We start from the raw sequence: 24,386 nt of genomic DNA on the forward strand, positions 1-24,386 counted from the left end.
GACTATCAGCCTCAAAAACAAACTGACTGCTTGCTCTGAACAGCCAGATTGCTAAAACCAAATCAAAACAAACCCGAGAAAAGCTGAACTGGGAGAATTGGCCACTCTCCTTTCATTGTCCAAGAGTTTTTTTTAAACTTAAAAGCTTCAAGTAGATAAACACAGATAAAACAGAACATCTGTCTTTACGACCCCTCTGGAAAAAAAACCCAAGGACAACCTGACCTTGTTAAAGAAGGAACATTGTCACAGATTTGTCACATAACCAAGCCTAGACTTTTTCACCTTTATAAAACCTCTCCAGAAGTTTATCCACACACCTCTGGTCTGGAACTTTTAAAGTAAATTCCTTATGCTAAGGAAACCAGTTTTTTAACCATCCAGAACTACCTTCTTTTCTCAGAAGCCACTGCTTTACACATCTAGCTTTAGCTAAGAACTCTGCAGAGCTCCTCAAACTGGAACTAAAAAGTTATTTTCCAAATTGTGGGTATTTCCCCCAAGAAATCATTGCAAAATAAAATCAGAATGTTCTGTCTGCAAACTTAATGCCTAGACTGTTTACTTGTGAACTGTCTCAATGTAAACAAATTACCAAGGGCATCCAAAAAACACACACTCAGACTGCTTTTAAATAGAAATCCCCATGGCTACAGGAGTACTTACATGCTTATCATTAAACTCCTTCAGACACTCAGAAAACCCATTTGCCAATAGTTCAAATTCAAAAATTTAAACTAAAAAATTAATGATTTTAAAAAATATGTAAATCACACACCTTACCTCTCACAATACAAGATATTAGTTACAAATCATCCGGAGTATTGTGTATGTTTTTTGGCACCACACATTGGGCACAATATGAATGCATTGTCAAAAGTACTGACGAGGTTTATGATAATGATTCCAAGGATGTAAAACCTCATTGATGAAGATAGATTGGAGAAGTTGTGGCCTTTTTTCTTGGAGGTGAAAAGACTAAGAGGGGATTTGATTAAAATTTTCAAAATTGTGAGGGACTTGGATACAGGAAGAAACTGTTTCCACATGTAAAATGGGGAATTGGCAGAAGAATGACACTTAGTCATCATGCTTGTTTGGAAAGCCAGTGCAGACACCATGGGTCAAAGGACCTCCTGCACTGTAGCAATTCTGTGAATATGTGAACAGACTACTCAAAAACCTTCAAAGGTAAGAACTTCAGAAATAGGAATAGAAGAAGATAATGCAGCTCATCATTCAAGATGTTCATGACTGACCTTGGGCTTTAACTCCACTTCCCTGCCCACATTCTATATCAGTGAGAGACTAAAAAATCTACCTGTTTCAGTCTTAAATATATTCAATGATTGCACACCCACAACCTTGTGTGCTGGAGAGTTCCAAAGATTTACAGTCCTTTCAGGGAAGACATTAATTTTTCTTTCAGTTCTAAATGATCAATCCCTTAACCTGAAAGTTGGGTTCAGTGTGACCACCATTGCACCACACACACACACACACACACACTCACACACGCTCCCACACTCACACTCACACACGCTCCCACACTCACACTCACACACCCTCCCACACTCACACATGCACCCTCTCACAGACTTAGACCCCTTTACACTCTTACACACACATATACACTCTCTCTCACAGACACTCACATTCCCCCACCCCATACACACACACAAACCCACATGCACGTATACACATATACATTTGTGGGGTGAATTTGTACTTGCAGAGTTACATTGTACTTTGCTCAAAAACTGCATGATTCTGTTAATTCATTTTTTAGATTAGAACCAGTCTAAACATTATGGCACAGACAGCAGTACAGAGGGAGCTAACACATTCAATACATTGTCTGGGCTGACACCAATTGTTAAAGTTAACCTGAGAATGTAACTTTTAAAATTTTTTTTGTGATTTACATATGAAAGAAGTGAAACTAACATGGTCATTCTAACAGATGAGAGACTTAACAAACGATCGAGGTATTTTTCAATGTATAATTTCAGTTACATCACACTGTAAACTTTTGCTATAAATTCTGTGTCTTATAATTGTGTCCTCCACAACCACCTGATGAAGGAGCAGTGCTCAGAAAGCTAGTGCTTCCAATTAAACCTCTTGACTATAACCTGGTGTTGTGTGATTTTTAACTCTGTACACCCTAGTCCAACACCAGCATCTCCAGCACCGTGCCCCTTTGTTCTAGATTTCCCCAGCTACGAGAAACAACATCATAGTATATACCCTATCAAGCCCTTTGTACTCCTGGGTGTTCCAATGAGACCACTTTTCATTTTTCTAAACTCCAAGGGAACATAGACACAACTTACTCAGTCTCTATAATTAATCAGCCCTCACACTTCCAGAAACAAATCTGGTGAACCTTTGTTATACTACCTGCCATGCAAAATTACACATACTGATTGAGGTGTGATCTCAACAAAGTTCCATGCAATTCTTGCAAGTCATCATTATTCCTCTTCCCCTTCCACTGACACTCTTATTCGTGTGGCTGAACCAGTCCTCACCTTCAACAATTTCTCCTTTGAATCTTCCCACTTCTTCCAGATGAAAGGGGTAGCCATGGGCACCCGCATGGGCCCCAGCTATGCCTGTCTCTTCGTCAGCTATGTAGAACAGTCCATCTTCCGGAGTTACATTGGCACCACTCCCCACTTTTTCCTCTGCTACATTGATGACTGCATCGGCGCCATCTTATGCTCCCACGAGGAGGTTGAACAGTTCATCAACTTCACCAACACATTCCACCCCAACCTTAAATTCACCTGGACCATCTCTGACACCTCCCTCCCCTTCCTGGACTTCTCCATCTCCATCAACGATGACTGACTCAACACTGACATTTTTTACAAATCCACCGACTCCCTGGATTACGTCTCCTCCCACCCTACCTTCTGCAAAAATGCTATCCCATATTCCCAATTCCTCCACCTCTGCAACTGTTCCCAGGAGGGCCAGTTCCACCACAGAACACATCAGATGGCCTCCTCCTTTAAAGATCGCAATTTCCCCTCCCACATGGTTGAAGATGCCCTCCAACGCAACTCATCCATGTCCTGCTCCTCCGTCCTCGAATTCCATCCTCCAACCACAACAAGGACAGAACCCCCCCACCCCCCCGGTCCTCACCTTCCACCCCACCAACCTCTGCATAAATCATATCATCCGCCGACACGTCCATCACTATTTCCCTCCCCACCCCTATCTGCTTTCCACAAAGACCATTCCCTCCATGACTACCTGGTCAAGTCCACGCCCCACCCCCACCCTCCCCTCCCGGCACCTTCCTCTGCCGCTACAGGAATTGCAAAATCTACGCCCACATCTTCCCCCTCCCCTCCGTGCAAAGCCCCAAAGTAACCTTCCACAACCATCAGAGTTTCACCTGCACTTCCACATGTCATTTATTGTATCTGTTGATCCCGATACGGTCTCCTGTACATTGGGGAGACTGGACACCTTCTCACAGAGCGCTTCAGAGAACATATCTGGGACACCTGTACCAATCAATCCCAACGCCAGGTGGCCGAACATTTCAACTCCCCCTCCCACTCTCCTGAGGATATGCAGGTCCTGGGCCTCTTCCACCGCCACTCCCTCACCACCTGGACTCGTGGAGGAAGAACGCTTCTGCCTCGGGACCCTTCAACCCCATGGCATCACCAGTTTTCTCATTTACCCTCCCTCCTCTCTACCCCAGTTCCAACCTTCCAGTTCAGTACTGTCCTCATGACCTGACCCACCTGTCAATCTTCCTTCCCACTTACCCACTCCACCTCCTTTCTGACCTATTACCTTCACCCACCTATTGCACTCTCAGCTACCTTCTCCCCAGCCCCACCCTTTTCCATTTATTTCTCCACCCCTGAGACTCCCAGTCTCATTCCTGATGAAGGGCGTTTGCCTGAAATGTTGATTTTCCTGCTCCTCGGATGCTGCCTGACTTGCTGGGCTTTTTCAGCACCACTCTGATCTTGACTCTAATCTCCAGCATCTGCAGTACCCACATCTGCCCATCATTATTCTTCTATTCTAATCTGTTTGCAATAAAGGCTGACCTGTCATTTGCTTTTCTAATTTTCTCAAGAGGGAGGCAACAGCCTAGTGGTATTATCGCTAGACTATTCATCCGGAAACTAAGCTAATGTTCTGGTGGTGTGGTTTCAAATCCTGCTGTAGCAGATGGTAGAATTTGAATTCAATAAATATCTGGAATTAAGAGTCTAATGAAGACCATGAGTCCATTGTTGATTATTGGAAAAACCCATCTGGTTCACTAAGATCCTTTAAGTAAAGAAACTGCCATCCTTACCTGGTCTGGCCTACATATGATTCCAGACCCATAGCAAAGTGATTCATTCCTAACTGGGCTAGGAAACAGCCTAACTCTGGGCAATTAGGAATGGACAATAAATACTGGCCTAGTCAGTGACACCCACAATACCATGAATGAATTAAATAACAATTGCTTGTTGCACCTGCAAGTTATTTGAGTCATAGAGATGTACTGCACGGAAACAGAGACTCTTCGGTCCAACTCGTCCATTCCAACCAGATACCCTCAATTAATCTAGTCCCATTTGCCAGCACTTGGCCCCTATCCCTCTGAAGCCTTCCTATTTATATACGCACCTAGATGCCTTTTAAATGTTGTAATTGTACCAGCCTCCACCACTTCCTCTGGCAGCTCATTCCATACACACACCACCCTTTGTATAAAAATGTTGCACCTTAGGTCCCTTTTAAATCTTTTCCCTCTCACCCTAAACCTATGCCCTGTAGTTTTGGAATTATGTTCGTCGTGTGAGCATGTCAAAGTCTGTGACAAGCAACTATTTAATCTTAAAAAAAAACTTAAGAACTGTGATGCTGGAAATGGGGTAAAAAAAAGCTGGAAAAAACTCTGCAGATCTGACTGTGTCTGTGCAGAAAAAGCAGGGTCACTGCATCCAAAATGTTAATTTTGATTAACTGTGTAATCTATTCAAGCTAATTAATGGTGACAAGTGCATTGTACAAGAAAGTGTGGTAAACCGGGTGTGAGTATCATTAATTTTGATATTGGACTAGTAATTCAATAGTAAGCCTTGAAATCTGAGACATGGTTCTCCTGCTCCTCGGATGCTGCGTGACCTGCTGTGCTTTTCCAGCAACACACTCTCGACTGCAATGAGAAATGGCCAATTAATGATCTATTCAATGTAGTTCAGTTTGAAGGTATTCATTTTAAATCTAAACAAGGACAGTTATAAAGGTGCGAGGATAAAATGCCTGTGATGGATTGGAAATATACATTCAAAGCTTTGACAGTATATAAAAATAAATGCTGTATTTAATAAATTATCTACTTTTCAAGAAACATGCCCAAACACATCCAACAAGAAAAGTGAGTGTGTCATAGCTAACTAGGGAAGTTAAAGATAGATCAAGGGAGGCGATAAATAAAGTTGCCAAAAATTGTAAACCTGAGGATTTGGAGAATTTTGAAATTCAGCAAAAAGGACAAATAAATTGAGAAATAGAATAGAATATGAATGCAAAATGGATATGTTGGTCCATTGAAGATGAGAAACAGGAGTTGAAAAACAATATACAGAAAACGCAGAAAAGCTAAACAACTACTTTGTATTTGTCAATACATAGGAATACACAAGAAAACCAGAAATAATAAAGATTGAAGGGTCTAGTGAAAGTATGAAACTGAAATAAATTAGTATTATTAAAAAAAACAAAGTAGTGCTGGAGTAGATAATGGGACTGAAATGTGACAAATCCACAGGAGCAATAAGCTTCATCCTCAAGTGTTGAAAGAGATCGCTACAGAGATAGTGGATGCATTGGTGATCAACTCTCAAAATTCTATTCATGTTCCAGTGGTCCCTGCAGATTGGAAGATTGAAAATGTTTACCAATGCTTAAAGAAGGTTGGGTAGAGAAAAAGAAAGCTATAGAGCTTTTACTCTGTCGTCAGTAGAGTCATAGAGATGTGCAGCATGGAAACAGACCCTTTAGTCCAACTTGTCCATGCCGACTCCCATTTGCCAGTACTTGGCCCTTATCCTTCTAAACCCTTCCTGTTCATATAGCCATCCAGATGCCTTTTAAATATTGTAATTGTACCAGCCCCCAGCACTTCCTTTGGTAGCTCATTCCATAGCTCACCACCCTCTGCATGAAAATGTTGACCCTTAGGTCCCTTTTAGATTATTCCCCTCTCACCCTGAACCTATGCCTTCTGGTTCTGGACTCCCCCACCCCAGGGAAAAGACCTTGTCTATTTATCCCGTCCATGCCCCTCATGATTTTATAAACTTCTATAAGATCACCCCTCAGCCTCCGATGCTCCAGGGAAAACAGCCCTATCTATTCAGCCTCTCCCTGTAACTCAAATACTGCAACCCTGGCAACATCCTTGTGAATATTTTCAGAACCCTTTCAAGTTTCACAACATCCTTCCGATAGGAGGAAGACCAGAATTGGACACAACTTTCCTAAAGTGGCCTAACCAAGAGGCGGCACGGTAGGTCAGTGGTTAGCACTGCTGTCTCACAGCGCCAGGGACCTGGGTTCAATTCTAGCCTCTGGCGACTGTCTGTAAGAGTTTGCATGTTCTACCCGTGTCTGCATGGGTTTCCTCTGGATTCTCCGGTTTTCTCCCACAGTCCAAAAATGTGCAGGTTAGGTTAATTGACCATGCTAAATTGCCCATTGATCAGGGTTAAATATAGGAAAATAGGGTAGGAGAATGGGTCTGTGTGGGTTACTGTACGAAGGGTCGATGTAGACATGTTGGGCTGAAGGACCTGTTTCCACACTGTAGGGATTCTATGTCCTTTACAGCTGCATCGTGACCTCCCAACTCCTATACTTAATCCTTTGGCCAATAAAGCAGAGTATACCAAACATCGGTTTCACTATTTTGTCTACCTGTAACTCCACTTTCAAGGAACTATGAACCTGCACTCCAGGGTCTCTTTGTTCAGCAACATTCCCCATTAAGTGTATAGGTCCTGCTCTGATTTGCCTTTCCAAAATGCAGGACCTCAAATTTTCCTGGAATCTATTAAAGAGCATGTGATTACTGGATGTTTGGAAACAATTATCTGATTGGACAAAATATTTATTCAAGAATAATTCACGTTTGATAAACCTAAATGTTTTTTGAGGATGTTATTAGCAGAGTTATTAAGGGGGGAATCCATTGGATATGGTATTTGAGTTTGCAGAAGGCTTTTGATAAAGACCTACTGAGGAGATTAGTAAACAAGGTGGGAGTCTCTGGAACAAAAACAGAAATTGCTGGCAAATCTCAACAGTGGTCTCGCAGCATTTGTGGAGAGAAAGCAAAGTCAATGTTTTGGGTCCGGTGACCTTTCTTCAGAACAGTGCTTGGACCTCGGCTTTCACAATCCATACCAATGTTTTCGATGTTAAGTCTGATTGTAATGATTCCAGGTTTGCAGATGATTTAAGTCTTAGTGGGAAAGTAATAATGTAGAGGTTGCAAAAATATGTTTTAGATTGATTTATGATGAGAAAGCGCCTGACAAATTGAATATAATGTGGATGAATGTGAGGCTATCACTTTGGTACAGTGAGCACAGATACAGGTTATTTCTTAAGGTTAAGAGATTTAAAGTGTTGATATCTTAAGGGACCAAGATGTCTTTGTTCATAACTCACTGCAGGTGCAGCGAGCCAGCAATGATAATCGCCTTGATCATAAGATGATTTGGGTCCAGCAGCAAGAACATCTTGCTTCAGATCGATGGAACATTGGTAGACCACACCTGAAGTATAGTGTGCATTTTACCAATCTTGCCTAAGGAAGGATTTTCTTGTCATAGAGGGAGTACAATGAGAAAAGGTCAAGTAACCCATTGTCTTAGTAGATCATAGGACTGGTCTCTCACTAGAGAGAGACAACTAGTGGTGGTTTAACCTGAGGGTCACTACTCCTAAGGTTGAGGGGACAGGCTAAGAAGGAGAATCCTTCGTAGTAACCTCAGCCAGAGTGGCACACTGTTGGCATTGCTCCACATTGCAAACCAGCTGTCTAGTCAACTGAACTAACTGACCCCCAAAGGGAGTGCAGTAGAGTTTCATCAAGCTGATTCCTGTGATGATGGGATTTTTTTGATGAGGAGAGACTGAGTAAAGTTTATTATTCTGTAAAGTTGAGAAGAATGAGTCGTTGCAATTTCATGGAAATGTGCAAAATTCTTATGCAGTTAGACTTTAGATGCACAAAGGATATTTCCCTGGCAGTAGCCTCCTGAACCAGAAGGGAGAATTTCTGAATAAAATGCAAGCCATCTAAATCTGAGGTGAGGAAGAATATCTTGACTGAGAGGATAAAATTCTTTATCTCAGAGTACTGTGGAAGGGTTGTTTCTAAATTCAAGATAGTTTTTCTTTTTCTAATGATACCATGGCTTTGCATTAGATGATTAGCCATGATCTAGAATGACGGAGCAGGCTGAAGGGGCTGAATGGTGTACACCTACTCCTATGTTCCTATTTTCCCTTTTTTTCTTCAAAACCCCTGTCCTGAACATTATTGTAACCCTCCTCTCTTCCTCTTGCTTTGTCTTTTACTGTCATTTTCATTCATCTGTCTTTTTCATTCTGTCTTTCTTTTTCACATGTCCTTGTCTACCTGCTTTTTGCTTTCTACTTTTGTTTTCTTTATCTTGCAAAGAGATTCTTCTTGTTTTGTTTTTGCTTCCTCTCTTATCTTCTATCTGGCTCCTCCTCAGATATGTCTCACTCTCATTACACACAACAATTCAATGTTTCACTAGGAATTGTATTGTTTTGAGTTACATATGATGAATATATTAGGTAACTAACTTCACACATCACCATACTTTTACACAGTGCTTTTACACAGTTGTTTATTCTGGCATTGATCCTTTGAAGTAAGGAGACCACTTACAGAGTCCATCTGCAGCTTATGTAAAATGTCACTGTAATTGAACTCCTGCATTTGACTTTTTTTGAGCTCCCAACTTTTCCTTTATTTAAAAAAAATGCTTAGGAGCTTTAAAGTATTCCTGTGACACAAGAAAAATTCCCTTCACAATTTTTGTGTTGGAATACAAATTAAAATTCAAGGTGCAACATTTAATTTTCTGCTCAAACTGCTTGAAAGAAATTTTCAAACCTAATGCAAGCTGAGTTGACTGTTGTTTTAGTTCATTGACATTGGTGATGTAAACTGTTGCCTTATGTACTGATTTCATAGTGTAAAAAAAGTACATGGAATTATTTCAAGAAATGAATGTGATAATATTATGAATGCAAAATGTGTTATTGTACCAGAATTTTCCTGTCATTTGTCTTTTCTTATTTAACAATTTTATGATTGAGATTTGCATTTTGCGTCTCAGGTGAAATAAGAGTAATAGAATAGAAGGCTATTGAGCACCCCCCAAATCCTCCCCACCACTCTATATGGTCATTGCTGATGTGTCCCAGGCCTCAAATCCTGTTTTGTGCGAGCCCTCATAGCCCTCTATTCCTTAATATTTCTAAAATCTGTCTACCTCCTCTTTACATACTTCTAGTGTTCTCGCCTCCCCAAATCTCTAGGTCAGAGAATTCAAAATAATCACTACTTTCTGAGAATAAATTCCTTTGCATCTCTGTTTTAAATGAGTGTCCCCTTGTTCAACACAGAAAATAGGAGCGGGAGTGGGCTATTTGGCTTTCATGAGTGCTCAGCCGTTTCATCACGATCGTGGCTTGATCATCCAACCCATTACCATATTCCTGCTTTCTCTCCATGCCCCTTTGATCCCATTAGTCCTAAGAACTATATCTAACTCCTTGAAACCATTCAATGTTTTGGCCTGCTCTGCATTCTATAGTAGAGAATTCCACAGGCTCATCATGCTCTGGGTGAAGAAATGTTTCTTTCTCTCAGTCCTAAATAGCCTACCACTTATCTTTAAGCCTGGGTATGATGCTTGGTTCTAGAATCACCAGTCACCAGGAACACCCTTCCTGCATTTACCATCTCTAGTTGTTTTAGAATTTTATAGGTTTCTATGCAATTTCTCTCCTCCCTGTTCCTCTAAGCTCCAGTGAATATAGCCGATCCAGGGTCTCTTCAAACAGCAGTCCTGTCATCCCAGGAATCAGTCTGATAAACCTTTGTGCACTCCCTTCACAGCAAGAACTTCTTTCCTCACATAAGGAAACTAAAGCTGCACACAGTACTCCATGTGCGTCTCACCAAGGCCCTGTATAATTGCAGTGAGACATCCCTGCTCCTGTTCTCAAATCCTCTTGCTACAAAAGCCAAATTCCATTTAAAGAGGAACCTCGATTATCCGAACGAGATGGGTGGGCACTGCTTTGTTCGGATAATTGTTTATTTGGTTAATTGATTGAAAGCCTCTCCTCTGGGGCTTGGAGTTTTCTGTTCAGTCCACTCCCCATTCAGGAGACGAGGCAGCAGCACACCACACGCAAGTCCCTGATCCCTGCCCACCCCCAAACCCCATCCAACACTGCCCCTGCCCCTGTTTGCCCCCCAAACCCGAACAACACCGCACCCCCACCCCCAAACCCGACAAAACACTGCTCCTTGCCCGTCCCCAAACCCATCCAACACCGCCCCCACCCGCTCCCCAAATCCACCCCAACCCCATCCAATGCCGCCCCCGAGAACCCCCCCAGCCAGGTGGTTTTAAACCAATTGAAACTTGATTTAGGTTACTATGCCCTCATATTCCTCTCTCAAGCTTTATAGAACAAAGCTTGCTCATATTTTCCTTAAAACTAGCTTTGACGTGTTGTTATCGAACCACTAATAGGTGTGAGCACCTCATGGATCTCCTTATCACTAAGATTGAGAATATAAGTAACTGCCGTAGAATCAGAGAGCTAACTGCCCCTAACATATTGCTCTCAAAGAAATTAAAAAATGTTCTCTATCAAAGGTACCTTTTCATGTAAAACTCACTCACATTAAAAAGAAAGATGATGACCCCGGGAGATCAAGAGCCAATAGATTGAAGACCCCAGAGAAGACAAAGACTGTTGTTTTGAGACTAAGTTAATGTAATGTTTAATAAGTGTGTTACTGGAACAGCATTTTTTTTATAGAGTTGGGGTTAAGATAATAAGTATTGAAGAATAAGGAGGGGTTTAGATTTGTTAATAATTGTTGTTAAGTGCTCACTATTAGAGTTAGGAAAATAATTTTTTTTTTCTTTAAATAGTGGAAATTAGGAGTTCTCTGTCACTCTCGTTTTAACAGATTACGAGGTGAGGTGAGCTTTTCTGGGTGTTTGATTTGAATTAACAGAGGAGTTCGACATCCGTGTGTTTGAGGGCTTGTCTTGGATTTGGACAGGTTTAGACAGATCCAGTCTGGGACTTGGACAGTTTTAGATGGATCTGGATGGATCAAGTCCAGGACCTGGATGGATTGGTGGAGATTTGAACAGATTTTGGGTACGAAAGATCCCAGCAGATTTAAACAGTTTGTGTCGCAACTCCGCCAATCTGTCTATCGCCCACAAACGTACTAATTAGACCAGCTACATTTTCCTCCAAATTATTTATATAGACCACAAACAGCAGAAGTCCCAGCACTGATCTGTGTGGAACACCACTAGTCACAACCCTCCATTCAGAAAAGCATCCTTCCATTGCTACCCTCTGTCTCAGACGACTAAGCTAGTTTTGTATTCATCTTGCCAGCTCACCCTGATGCTATGTGACTTCACTTTTTGTACCAGTCTTACACGAGAAATTTTGTCAAAAGCTTTACTGAAGTCCATGTTGACAACATTAATCGTTTTTCCCTCATCAATCATCTTCTTCATCTCCTCAAAAAACTTGATTAAGTTAATGAGGCACAATCCCTGCACAAGATCATGCTGTCTATTCTAATAAGTCCATTTGCTTCTAAATGCGTATAGATCTTGTCCCTGAAAATCTTTTCCAATAATTTCCCTACAGTTGATGTGAGGCTCACAGGCTGATAATTTCCTGGATTATCCCTGCAACCCTTTAAGCAATGGCTATTCTCCAGTCCTCTGGGACCTCATCTTGGCCAAAGGGATACATAGATGTCTGTCAATATTCCACCACTTTGTTCTCTTGCCTCACTTAGTATTCTGGGATAGATCCCATCAAGATCCGGGGACTTACCTACCTTAATACTACTTAAGACGCACAACACCTCTTCCTTTCTCATAGCAACGGCTTAGAAATTCGATACTCCCTTCTCTGAGATCATCCTCCACCAATTCTTTCTCTTTGGTGAATACTGACACAAAGTGTTTGCTTTGGACCTCCCCTGCCTCTTCTGGCTGCACAGATAGATTCCCTCCTTTGTCATTTAGTGGGCCGGCCCTTCCCCTGGCTACCCTGTTGCTTTTAATATATGTATAAAAAGCCGTATGATTCTCTTTAATCCTGTTTGCTAATGAAATTTCATGATCCCTTTTTGCCCTTCTAATTTCTTATTTAAGTTCTTTCCTATTTACCTTGTATACTTCAAGCAGGAGGCTGGAAGAACTCAGCAAGCCAGGCCTCATCAAGAGGTGGAGAAGTCAACATTTCTTCAGGACTTGAGTGTAAGGGGAGCTACAGATAAAGGGGATGGTGGAGGGAGCGCAGGGTGGTGAAGTGGGGATAGATGAACACAGGTAGAGGGTACGGGTTGATTGATGGGAGGAATGAATTCGGTTGGTATTAGAAGGAAGGGTTGATCAGAGGAATGGAAGAGAGGGGAGTATAGGGATGGGAAGGAAGGTTATTTGAAATTGGAGAACTCAATGTTGAGTCTTCTGGACTGTAGGCTGACCAGGCAGAAGATGAGGTGTTGTTCCTCCAATTTGCAGTCTGATTCTCTATGGCAATGGAGGAGGCCAAGGATCGTCATGTCGGAAAGGGAGTGGAAGAGGAATTAAAATGGGTGGTGACTGGGAGGTCAGGTCAGCTCCTGCAGGCCTGGCTGAGATGCTTGGCGAAATGTGCCCTGAATTAGAGTTTGGTCTCCCTGATGTAGCGAAGACCACATTTGGAACACTGGATACAGTAAATTAGATGGAGAAGAGACAGGTGCACCTCTTTCTCACCTGGAAGAACTGTTTGGGGCTCTGGATGGAGGTGAAGGGTGTTAAGACGGACCCGCGGGGTCCCGCCTTTGCGTGTTCTTTCGGAAGGAGAGACTCACACTGGCAACTATGGTTAGACGCAGACAGCAGTTTATTCACAGAATCTTAACTGGTACAATGAATCTACAAGCATGCATTCATTGGAGAAGGCGTTCTGTCTTCTCGTTCAAACTTGACACAATTATACTTCGCACTGCCTGGAGTCCCCGGTCAGTTCGCCTTCCCCATTGGTCCATTCATCTGCGCGCGCTGGGGATCCGTCCTCCTATTGGCTGCATCGAAGTGCCTGTCCAGCTCCTGCTGTGCTTGACAATGGCTCAGCCATCCCCGGGAGCGGTTCCGATCCCGTATTCAATAGTTCATTGTTTCAAGGAATTACTATGCGTCTGACAGGCTAGCCATTTTCAATAGTTTCAGTTTAACTAAATTGACAATTACACTTGTCAACTTTAGACTTAAATAGAGCCATTCACACTTAACAGTTACAGGTTCCGATAGAGCAATTCACACTTGTCTAACAGTTACAGATTCCGATCGGTTTCTCTATTAATCCCGAGTTTCGACGGGGCAATTGATACTGGCTGGTATTTACAGGCTCCAAGATTTAATTAACATTATGCATATCCCTTACAAGCTCCAGCTAGGTAGTCATGCAGTCGCCAGCAGCAGCTCGCTTAGCTGTTGTTAACCATTTCAGGGCTAGAAGTGTCTGTTGCAGAACTAGTGTCACCCTCCCTAGCCCTACATTAAACACCCCAGTGAAATCTCCCCAACAAGGAGTTGGTATATCGACAGGTTTTGCATCTTTTCCGGCTGTTTGTTTTTTGTTTTAGGATGCTCCAGTGAAAAACCTTGGTACTTCTTTTAACATACGTCGATGTTGTGGTAGGTAAGGACACTTGATGCGTTCTTCCAGCCTCCTGCTTGTCTACTTCATATACACTTCAAGGACTTCATCAGTTCCCAACAAAAGATATTCCCCCATCTGCATTTCTCATGGCAGTCTTTACAGGTGAAGCAGCATTTCACCTGTACCTCCTCCAGTCTGGTATATTGTATCCACTGCACCAACGTGGCTAACTGTGCATTGGTGAAAGCAAATGCAGACTGGGTGACCACTTTGCAGAGCATCTCTGGTCCATGCGCAAACAAGACCTTAACTTTCCCGTAGCTGGTTATTTAATATAGCATCCTGCTGGCATGCCCACTTGTCTGTCCTCAGCATGCTGCAATGCACCAGTGAATCACAGTGAAAACTGGAGGAGCAACATCTATCTTCAGACTGGGCACTTGACAACCTTTGGTCTTCATGTTGAGTTCAACATCTTCAGATTGTGAACTTACTCCCATTCCTTCCCTTTTGTTTAGCTTTACTTGTTACATTCTCTGTCTCCATGTCCTCTCTCCCCTCCCTCCTACTCCAGTGGGACTGTCTGTTCTTTCCAGTTTGGCAGTTAGACACACCAATATTCTGCCATTCTTCTATTACAATCATTTAATCTGAACTATCTACATTCTTTCTATCCCGGCACTCCACTCCCAACATTGCATAAATGCTGCCCCCTCCTCACTTGACGTCAGCTCTGATGAAGAGTCATCTACATTCCAAACATTAGCTTCCTCTCTGTCTATGAATGTTGCTGGACCTGTGATTTCCAGCAGTTTTTGCTTTCAGTGCCTATCATCAAATTTGCAAACGACCCACTATGACTGTGCCAAAGATTAAGCTATCCTTCCTCTTCTGTCTGCAACCTTGAGCATATTTTATCACACCAGTCTCCTCCATTGTCATCCAGCTGGGTGGAACTTCATTCCTCTTTATCTACTCTGATTAAGAGCTTCACCTGCAATGGCTTCCCTTCCTGATGCTGCACTATACCACTGCCTCTTCTGTCCCCCATGGATCTAGGCTTGGAATCCCAATTTCTCATCTAGCTGCACGTCCGTGGAATCCTCACTGCCATCAGATTATCATATTGTTTTTTAAACAGCCAGTATTAGATGAGTATAGATTCTCTTCAATTAAATATTGGGAAGACTAAAGCCATAGTCTTTGGTTACTATTGCAAACTCTGTTAACATGTTTAAGCTCTGACCCTCTCTATAGCAACCACCTAAGGCTGAACTGTCTGTTTACAACCTTGGAGTTATATTTAACTGGGAGCTGAACTTTTGAGCACACATCTGCACCATTACTAAAACTGTCTGTTTCCATCTCTAACAAATGGAAGCAAAGTACTGTGCACTGGAGAACCAAAATAAAAACAAAGTGCAGGAGAACTGGCAGAATCTGCTGGTAAACAGTGTTTTCTATTCTGTTGATTAAGGGGAAGTGGAGCACAGAGCAAAAGAAAAAAAGAGTGTTAATAGTAGTAGAGGAGGGATATAAATGCAAGAAAATGGATCACCTTTGTTGAGAGCAAATCATTGCAAAGAAGACATGGTTGAGGGCAAAGGGGGTGTAATCAAAATGAATGACAGGTTTAAGCTCTGAAGTTGTTGAACTAAATGAACTTGAAAGCTATATGAATGCTTAAGCTGAAAATGAGGTATTGTTCCTCCAGCTTGCAATGGGTTTTGCTGGAACATTGCTGTGGGTCCAAGACAGAAATGCTATTATGAGGGCAAAATGTGTGTTGATATTGCAAACAATTGTAAGGTTGGGGGTCATTCTTAAGGACAGAGTTGAGGTATCCTGGAAAGCAGGTCTATATTTCCTGTATCCAGTATAGAGGAGAGTGCATTGGTAACGGTGAATGAGGAAGACTAGATTGAAAGAAGTACAAGTAAACTGCAGCTTCACCTGGAAGATGTGTTTCTGACCTTGGACAGTTAAGAAGGAGGAGTTAAAAGGGCAAGAGTTATACCTTCTGCAATTGCATGGGAAAATGGAAGGGTGAGGAAGTGATGGAGGAGTGGATCAGGGTGTCACAAATGGAATGTTAAACAGGGGAAAGGAGAGAAGCTGAGTTTGCTGTCACATGAGTAGTGGAGGATCCTTTCAATGTGGAGGCTATTGGTGGAAAGTGAGGGTAAGAGTAATCCTATCATTCTGGGAGAGAGGAGAAAGAAGAGAACAGAAGTGTGAGAAATGTATTGGACATGACTGAGAACCCTGTCACCCACTGTGAGATATCCTGTGTTGAAAGAGAAGGATGTGTTGGAGGCACCCTTGTGCAAGCTGGTAAAATCAGAACAGATGCAATGGAGATGGGGAAAGTGGAAGAATGGAATGAAGAACTTGCAGGAAATAGGGTGTGAGGATATTTAGTCAAAACGTCTATCTTTCTGACATTGGACACTACCCCTGTTTCAGCTTTGTGGCTAATGAATGCCTTTTTCCTGTTCTCATTACAAAGCAATACAGCATAGGAACAGACCCTTCAGCCCACTGAGCCTGCACCAATTCCCACTCTTTATTTAGACCTGCTATTTATAACCCAATTTATCAATAACCCAAAGACTTTCTGTTTCAACAAACTCTTGACCTGCTTCCAGATTCTTTTCTCTGTAAATTTGAGGTCCTCCAAATTAATTGCAAGTCTTTTCTAAATCAAATATTCATCTTTATTTAAAACTATATCACTGTACTTTTCATTGACCTTAGCCAAATTCCTGCTATCCCTTCCCAACATCACTATGGATGTAACTAAATGACAAAGACTGCAGTGATTCCTGAAGGTGGCTCACTACCACCACTACCTCAAGGGCAATTAAAGATGGACAAAAGATACTAGCCTTGACAGCAGTTCCACATTCAATGAACAAATACAATTTAACTTTGCTACCTATGCCTTTATTTGAAGCAAGTTTTGTTCACCATTTCTAGCTGACTCAGAATTATGTAAGCCCTTAGTTGTAAAAATTTAATTTTTGTTCTCAAAGTCCTCTGTTGGCTTGCTGTTTAATCTCTTTGAGTCTTTCAAACCCTCTGAGATATTTGTAAATATCCAATTATGACCTTTTTTTTTATTTGCTTCACTATTAGTGATTTTGTCTTCAGCTATTGAGATCCTAAGCTATGGGATTCACAACCAAACCTCTCCACTTCTGTCTTCCTTTAAGCCACACTTTAAAACCTACCTTTCGGCCAAGCTTTAGCTTTGCATCCAAATATGACTTATGTGGCTTGGTGTCGAATGTTGTTTTAAAATGGTGGTGAAGTGCCTGGAGATATTTTATGTTAAAGGTGCTATATAAATGCCATTGGAGATTTTTGGAGAAAGCCTGCAGTTGATGTTTAAAGTCAGAAGTCACATGACACCAGGTTATAGTCCAGGTTTATTTGAATCACAAACGCTTTTGGAGCCCTGCTCCTTTGTCAGGCAAAGTGATGTTGATGTTTAAGGCTGTTAATTGCTTTCTATATTGAAACAATATTTAAATGTTGCTTTCTTTTTTGATAAGACTATAAATAAAATTGCTATGTTTAAAATTATAATTACCACTAGTTTGCTTGTGATGTAAATGTCATTACTTTATTGGCAGTTCTAATTTAGTTACTGCAGGAGACTATTTACCTGTTAGTGCAAGAGATTATCACATTGTGTGATTAAACCACGGAGGGTGACTAGAAAGAAGCAATGGCTTTGCAAACATCCATCTAATCTGAGCTTTCACTTTGAAGAATGAGAATTGAAAGTTGCAAGGAAATTAACACAAGAACAAACTATTTCTAGTAGAGTATTTGCAAATTATGCAATGCAAAACCACACAAAATTGTTACTTGACTGATGAAATCAGAATCTACATGGACCTTTGCGTTATTTTTAAATATTGAAGTTAATTTTGACATAATTTTTACACTATAGTTTTATATCAGATATGTATTTTTTTCTTTTTTCAGTGACTTGAGAAACATTTGAGATACGGTAATATTATCAAATTATTTGTGCTGGATAAGTTAGCTTTCAATGAAATGCACTTATTTCAGTTATTGGAATATTTCTTCCATCTTTTCTGAAGTTTATCATGACAATACATTAACATAGCGATAGGAACAGGAATAGGCCATTCACTAAGGTTTATTTGGGTGTCTTACTGGGTCTGAATTCTATCTACCTCCTTTTTGGTAGATAATTTCAAAGATGCACGATATTCTGAGCGAATAAGGTCTAATCTCAGATTGAATGACCAATGCCTTTTCTTAAGACCATTGCCCTCTTTTCTAGGCTCTCCAGTCAGGGAAGCACAATGTTAAGGTGCAAGCCCAGCTGGCAATTAAGAATACACATAGTATATTGCACTTGATTGCTGGTGTGTAAAATACTATCATGGTGGTTTTACTGCAATTATGCAAAGCTATGATGAAACTGTGCCAGGATTACTTTGTGGGCGGCACGCTGGCACAGTGGTTATCACTGCTGCCTCACAGCGCCAGAGACCCGGGTTCAATTCCCGCCTCAGGCGACTTACTGTGTGGAGTTTGCACGTTCTCCCCGTGTCTGCGTGGGTTTCCTCCGGGTGCTCCGGTTTCCTCCCACAGTCCAAAGATGTGCAGGGTCAGGTGAATTGGCCATACTAAATTGCCCATAGTGTTAGGTAAGGGGTAAATGTCGGGGTATGGGTGGGTTTCGCTTCGGCGGGTCGGTGTGGACTTGTTGGGCTGAAGGGCCTGTTTCCACACTGTAATCTAATCTAATCTAAATCTAATTACTTATGTACAGTTATTGTCTCTGTCCCTAAATAGGTTGCTTGCCTTTGTGGAGATGCAATGCTGAAAGTTCTTGAGATTGATTCCTTGGATGAGAGGGTTGTCCTAAAAGATAAGATTAAGCAGAATGAACCTGTTCAGATGGTATGAGATTGTGAGATGGCACTTGAAGGCAAATGCTATGAAGCTCTTACCCTGGTAGGAGAGTCAAGAGTCAGGGGATTGTCGTTTTAGGATTAAAATATGGTGATTTAGATAGTGGGATTGTGAATCTTTGATACTCTGTACTCCTGAAGGCTCTGGATACTTAGCTAATGCATTATTTAATACTGAGATTAATATATTTTCTGATACCAAAGGAATGAAAGCATATTGGGACTGGGCTGAAAAGCAGAGTGGCGGTTAAAGATCTGTCAGATTGCATTGAAAGGTGGAGCAAACTCCAGGCTGTATGGCCTGCTTCTTTTTCTACTGTTTTGTTTGGGTGGCTGAATTTTCAGCAGCCTAGTTCCTAAGTTGTGGAATTCTGTCACTAAACATCTCTGTCTTAGTTTCTGTCTTTCCTTCTTTAAGATACTTCTCACATATTTGACTAAGCTTTTGTCAGGCTACCTATCCTGATAGCACCTCCTGTTGCTTGATGTCAAATTTTGTTTTAGGATGCTCCAGTGAAAAACCTTGGTACTTCTTTTAACATACGTCGATGTTGTACAAATACAAGTTGATCTTGTTTTCATGATCATTTCAGCTTCTCATTTCCCATAAACACAGACCTCTCATAGAACAGATACTTGGTACCTTTCTGAAACATGGAAATTGTGTGATCAGGTTATTTTTCAACATTTTATAATTTTCTGTTGTTACCAAATTAACTTACAGAAGCATGTTCAGTTTTCTGATAAATGGACAGTGTCTAGAAGAATTTTATTTTCCTCAACTGTGTGATTTTTGTTCCCCCATCATTGACATTGATAACTGACTACCTGTTTATGGTTTCTGCAGTATTGAACTTCACTAGTGCTAGCAGTACAGTACTTTGTAAGTACAGTAGTGTACCTATTTCCTACTAATGATTTGTTTTATGAATGCAAAATTTAAGACAGTCAGGTCCATAATATTTGTGTTCTGCTAGAAGTGTGATATATTTGCATGCTGAGATCCACAGTTTAATATAATTAGAGCAGAACTTACGGACAATTATTTATTTTGAAGTAGGGGTCATGCCGTTCATACAGGTTGGTGGGGAGTTCTTTGGTGGGGGAAGATGAGTAAAGGATTTTGGAAAGAAATTTTTAAGCATTTCACCCAGGGGTTGTGAGCAAGTGTTTTTGATATGGATAAATAAACACCACAGCTGCATAAATATTTCTGGTGAACCATAGTTTTTGTTAAACTTCCAGTATAAACAGCAAAAAGGCCATGTATGTAATCATCTATGTCTGTTTCTGAAGTAAAAGAGCACTTGAAAATTGTTTTGGCAAAAGTTGCCTCAGAAACGGTTCTAAAGTTCATGTCTCAGCTTGATGTGAAATCATTTGGAAAATAAATCTTTATTTACTGTTGCAGTGTAACTCAAACTCGTGTAAGTTGGATGGTTGGCCACATCAAATACTTAGAATGTGGTACCTTGAAATCCTAGGTACTGTTTTAATTGCTCCTCTTCAGCTGAATATTAGTTATATGTAGGGTTTTTGACCAGACTGAAACTTCTGAATAGCAATGCTATTAAGGGTTCTTTTCCCAATCAAGCCCATTTGTTTAGTGCACAAAACTGTAGAGTGTTATTTTCTCATTAGCCGCCACTCTTCACCTCTTCTTTGTTTAACCGCAGCACAACAGAAAAATCTAGTCTTAAGTGTGTTTGAAAATGCATTTGGGTCTATTGTCAACAGAGCTGGCAGTATTCCTCCAGTTCATGTATTAGGAATGAACTTGTTGTTGTCCCTTTAAAGCTTTCCCAGGTTGAGTTATCTGGCAAGCTTTATCTTTCTAGAATTATCCACTAGATTTTGTGATGACAGGCTAGGTTTTTTTTAATATTGTTTGGCTATCTGGAAAATTGACTTTCATTTCTCCTTCACTTGGGATTGATTAAATTACTTAACATTATCTTGCAAGTTGACAAAATCAAAAAGCTGTGTTCACACAGTACCATACGTGATAGATAAAGCTTCTGTGCACTGAACCGAGACTGAATTATTGATTTATGGAGCTCAGATATCCATTTTATCTGTTATTTTGTATTCAAGGGTAACATGGTGGCACAGAGGTTAGCACTGCTGCCTCACGACATAAGGGACCCAGGTTTGATTCCAGCCTTGGCTGACTGTATGGATTTTGTACATTCTCCCGTGTCTGCGTGGGCTTCCTGAATCCCACAGTCCAGGTTAGGTGGATTGGCCATGCTAAATTGCCCATAGTGTCCAGGGATGTGATGCCTCGGTGGGTTAGCCATGGGAAATGCAGGGTTACGGGGATTGGAATCTGAGTCTGGGTCTGGGTAGGATGTTCTTTGGAGGGTTGGTGCTGACTCACTGGGGCAAATGGCCTCTTTCTGCATTGTAAGGATTCTATGATTCCTCACTTGGTTGTGCGCAGTTATAGTCATTATTGTTTATAAATCCTTAAGTTGTTCCCTTGGTTTTCAATTTCTGTACCAACAGGAACATGTGGGAGCAGTGTACAAACTGAGTTGTTGTTCATTGCTTTGTCAAGCAGGGTTCAAATTACTTGTTGCTGGGTTGAACCATATCATCAATATATTGCAAGTTACTTGGTTGGGAAATGGTTAGAATTTTAGGGTTTTTATGGTATTGTCTTCAGGCCTTCATACTCATTAATTTATTCTTTTATTTGACAGTTAGATAAAACTTTAATTTAAATGTGGAATGTAAACAAAAATTGATCAATACCCTACCTTTATTTCACAAAAGAACAAAGTGAAACATTCCAATTTATATGAAATTGTAATTATAAAAACATTGATTTTTATAGCTACTGGATGTAGTGGAACACAGACGGTTGATAAGAGTGCTGCCAGAACGCAAACTTTGAAACTCGGAAAACATTGCAATCTTGTAAATGATTCAAGCATTCCAGATAAATTTCTTCAAAAAACGGGCAAGGTAAATACACATGAAAAGTTTACCTGATTTTGTTTCAATCATCTACACATGGCTGATGGTCTGAAGTCACAGTAACTTGCAGGCAACTCTAGATTTTTTTGAAAATAGCTTGTCCTGTTCAAGAAATGGGTGCCCTTTTATCTCCCTCATTCTTCCATTTTCCCCTATTTTCCATTGACTTATTGTTTGATTTTGAAACCTATTTTTAATGCCAACTTTAATACTGGAGTAAACATGTTTTTGTAGCCAATTTTGATAGTTTTTGTCATGTTTGACCCTGCAGATCAGGACCTCGGAATTAAATGACTGATCTTGTTACATATTGTTAATAGGAATTTCTTTAATTGTTGGAAAAATTTTCTTGATTTCTTCTTTATTTTATTTCTACTCCATCCCAATTCAAGCATGCTTTTGAAAGTTTTCTCCCTGTTGTTCACGGATTTATGAAATACTATTGAAGCATTGATGTATTCTTAATTATTTCAGTATGTGATAAAAATTGTGAACAATTTAGTTTCAATTCATCAATTTTATATTACATGCAAGCAGAATGTGAAAGAGGCCAGAATTGGAGAAGAGCAGATATCTTACGTGGGTTGGGTGAGACAGAGGGTGTGGTGGGGATGACTGTTGTAAGACTATGAGAGGTTGCTGAGTTTGCTGGGGCTGAACTACTCAAGGTTGTGAAAGCAATGTTGAAGCTTGTAAAAATGATGCCAGCATACATTTGTGAGTATGATAGCAGCAGAATTGTAAATGAACTCAAGTATATGGAGAATGGGAAGCCAGCAGGAGAACATTAGATATGACTTGACTATTCCAGAGATAATCAGGGCAGGGGTGAGGGATATAAAACCAGATGAACAGAGTGAGGGAGGATGTGCGATACTATTGAGGTCAATGTTAGTGGTTTTGGGTGATGGACTAAATGCATATGGGATAGAACTTTTCTTTGGGGCCAGCTAGGATGTTGAGGTGCAAGGAAATCTGAAAGGTCTGAAGGCGGATAAACAACCTGGACGTCATAGAGTTCTGAAGGAGACAGTTGAGGATATTGTGGAGGTGTTTATGTGATCCTTAATGTATTACTGGAGTCGGTGAGTGTACCAGAGGACTGGAAAATGGCTAAGGTAACACCCCTGTTTAAGAAGGGAGGAAGGTAGAAGACATGAAACTGCAGGCCAGTTAGCCTGACCTCAGTCCTTGGTAAGATTTTAGAGTCTGTTATGAAGGATGAGATTCTAGAATACTTGGAAGTGCATGGTAAAATAGGGCTGAGACAGCACAGCTTAATCATGGGAAGCACATACCTGACAAATGTGTTAGAACTATTTGAGGAGGTAATGAGCACATTACACAAAGTAGAGCCAGTGTATGTGATCTATTTGGATTTCCAAAAGGCCTTTGACAGGAGGCTGCTAAATAAGAGACAATGCTGATAGGTACATGGATCGAGGATTGGCTGACGAGCTGAAGGCAGAAATGAGGATAAAGTGGTGTTTTTCAGGATGGCAGCAGGTGACTAGTGGAGTTCCGCAGGAGTCAGTGTTATGCCCAAAACTATTCACGTTATACATTAACCATTTGGATGAAGGAACTGAGGGCATTGTTGCTAAGTTTTCAGATGGCACAAAGATAAGTGGAGGAACAGGTAGTGTTGAAGAGGCAGGGAGGCTGCAGAAGGACTTGGACAGGTTAGGAGAGTGGGCAAATATGTGACAGATGGAATACAATGTGGGAAAGTGTGAGGTTATATACTTTGGTAGGAAGGATAGAGGTGTAGACTACAGAACAACCTCAATTATCCAAACATCAGTTGTCCGAATTTCAGATAATTGATGTTCTCAAGGTCCCATAAAAATGCTTTCCATTATCTGAACAATCCGTTATCAAACAAAATACTCCCCACCCGTCTTGTTTGGATAATTGAGGTTGTTCTATATTTTGTAAATGGGGAAAGGCTTCAGAAATCAAAACCACAAAAGGATTTAGTAGTACTAGTTCAGAATTCTCTGAATACCATGTCAGTCCAATTGGCAGTTATGGAGAAAAATGCAATAGGACTGCACACAATGCTGTAAGGGAGGGAATTCCAGGATTTGACCCAGTGATGCTGAAGTAAGACAATATATTTCCAAGTCAGGATGATAAGTGGCTTGGAGAGGAACTTGCAACTGGTGCTGCTCCCACATAGTTGCTGTCCTTGTCTTTCTAGATGGTAGAGGTCATAGGTTGGAAAGTGGTGTAAAAGGATCTTTGGTGAATTTCTGCACTGCATCTTGTAGATAGTTCACACAACTGTGACTGGAGGAAGTGAATGTATTGGAAATGGTGCCAATCAAGCAGGTAGCTCTATCCAGCTTCTTGACCTATTAAAGCTAGATCATCCAGGCAAGTGGGAATATTTCATCACACTTCTGATTTGTACCTTGTAGATGGTGG

The 24,386-nt window shown here is 41.0% G+C and overlaps 1 protein-coding gene across 1 annotated transcript in view; it reads left to right on the forward strand.

The window, feature by feature from the left end:
- Positions 1–24,386, forward strand: part of dis3l2 (DIS3 like 3'-5' exoribonuclease 2) — a 299,652-nt gene that overhangs the window by 78,633 nt on the left and 196,633 nt on the right. The window contains exon 8 of the mRNA XM_043702288.2: positions 21,814–21,944. Within this exon, the coding sequence (XP_043558223.2) occupies positions 21,814–21,944 (131 nt within the window). The remainder of the gene's footprint in view (positions 1–21,813; positions 21,945–24,386) is intronic.

Source organism: Chiloscyllium plagiosum, unplaced genomic scaffold (assembly GCF_037043375.1).
Source record: "Chiloscyllium plagiosum isolate Xiang-an unplaced genomic scaffold, Cpla_swu_hap1 HiC_scaffold_13, whole genome shotgun sequence".
In the NCBI taxonomy this organism is placed as follows: domain Eukaryota; kingdom Metazoa; phylum Chordata; class Chondrichthyes; order Orectolobiformes; family Hemiscylliidae; genus Chiloscyllium; species Chiloscyllium plagiosum.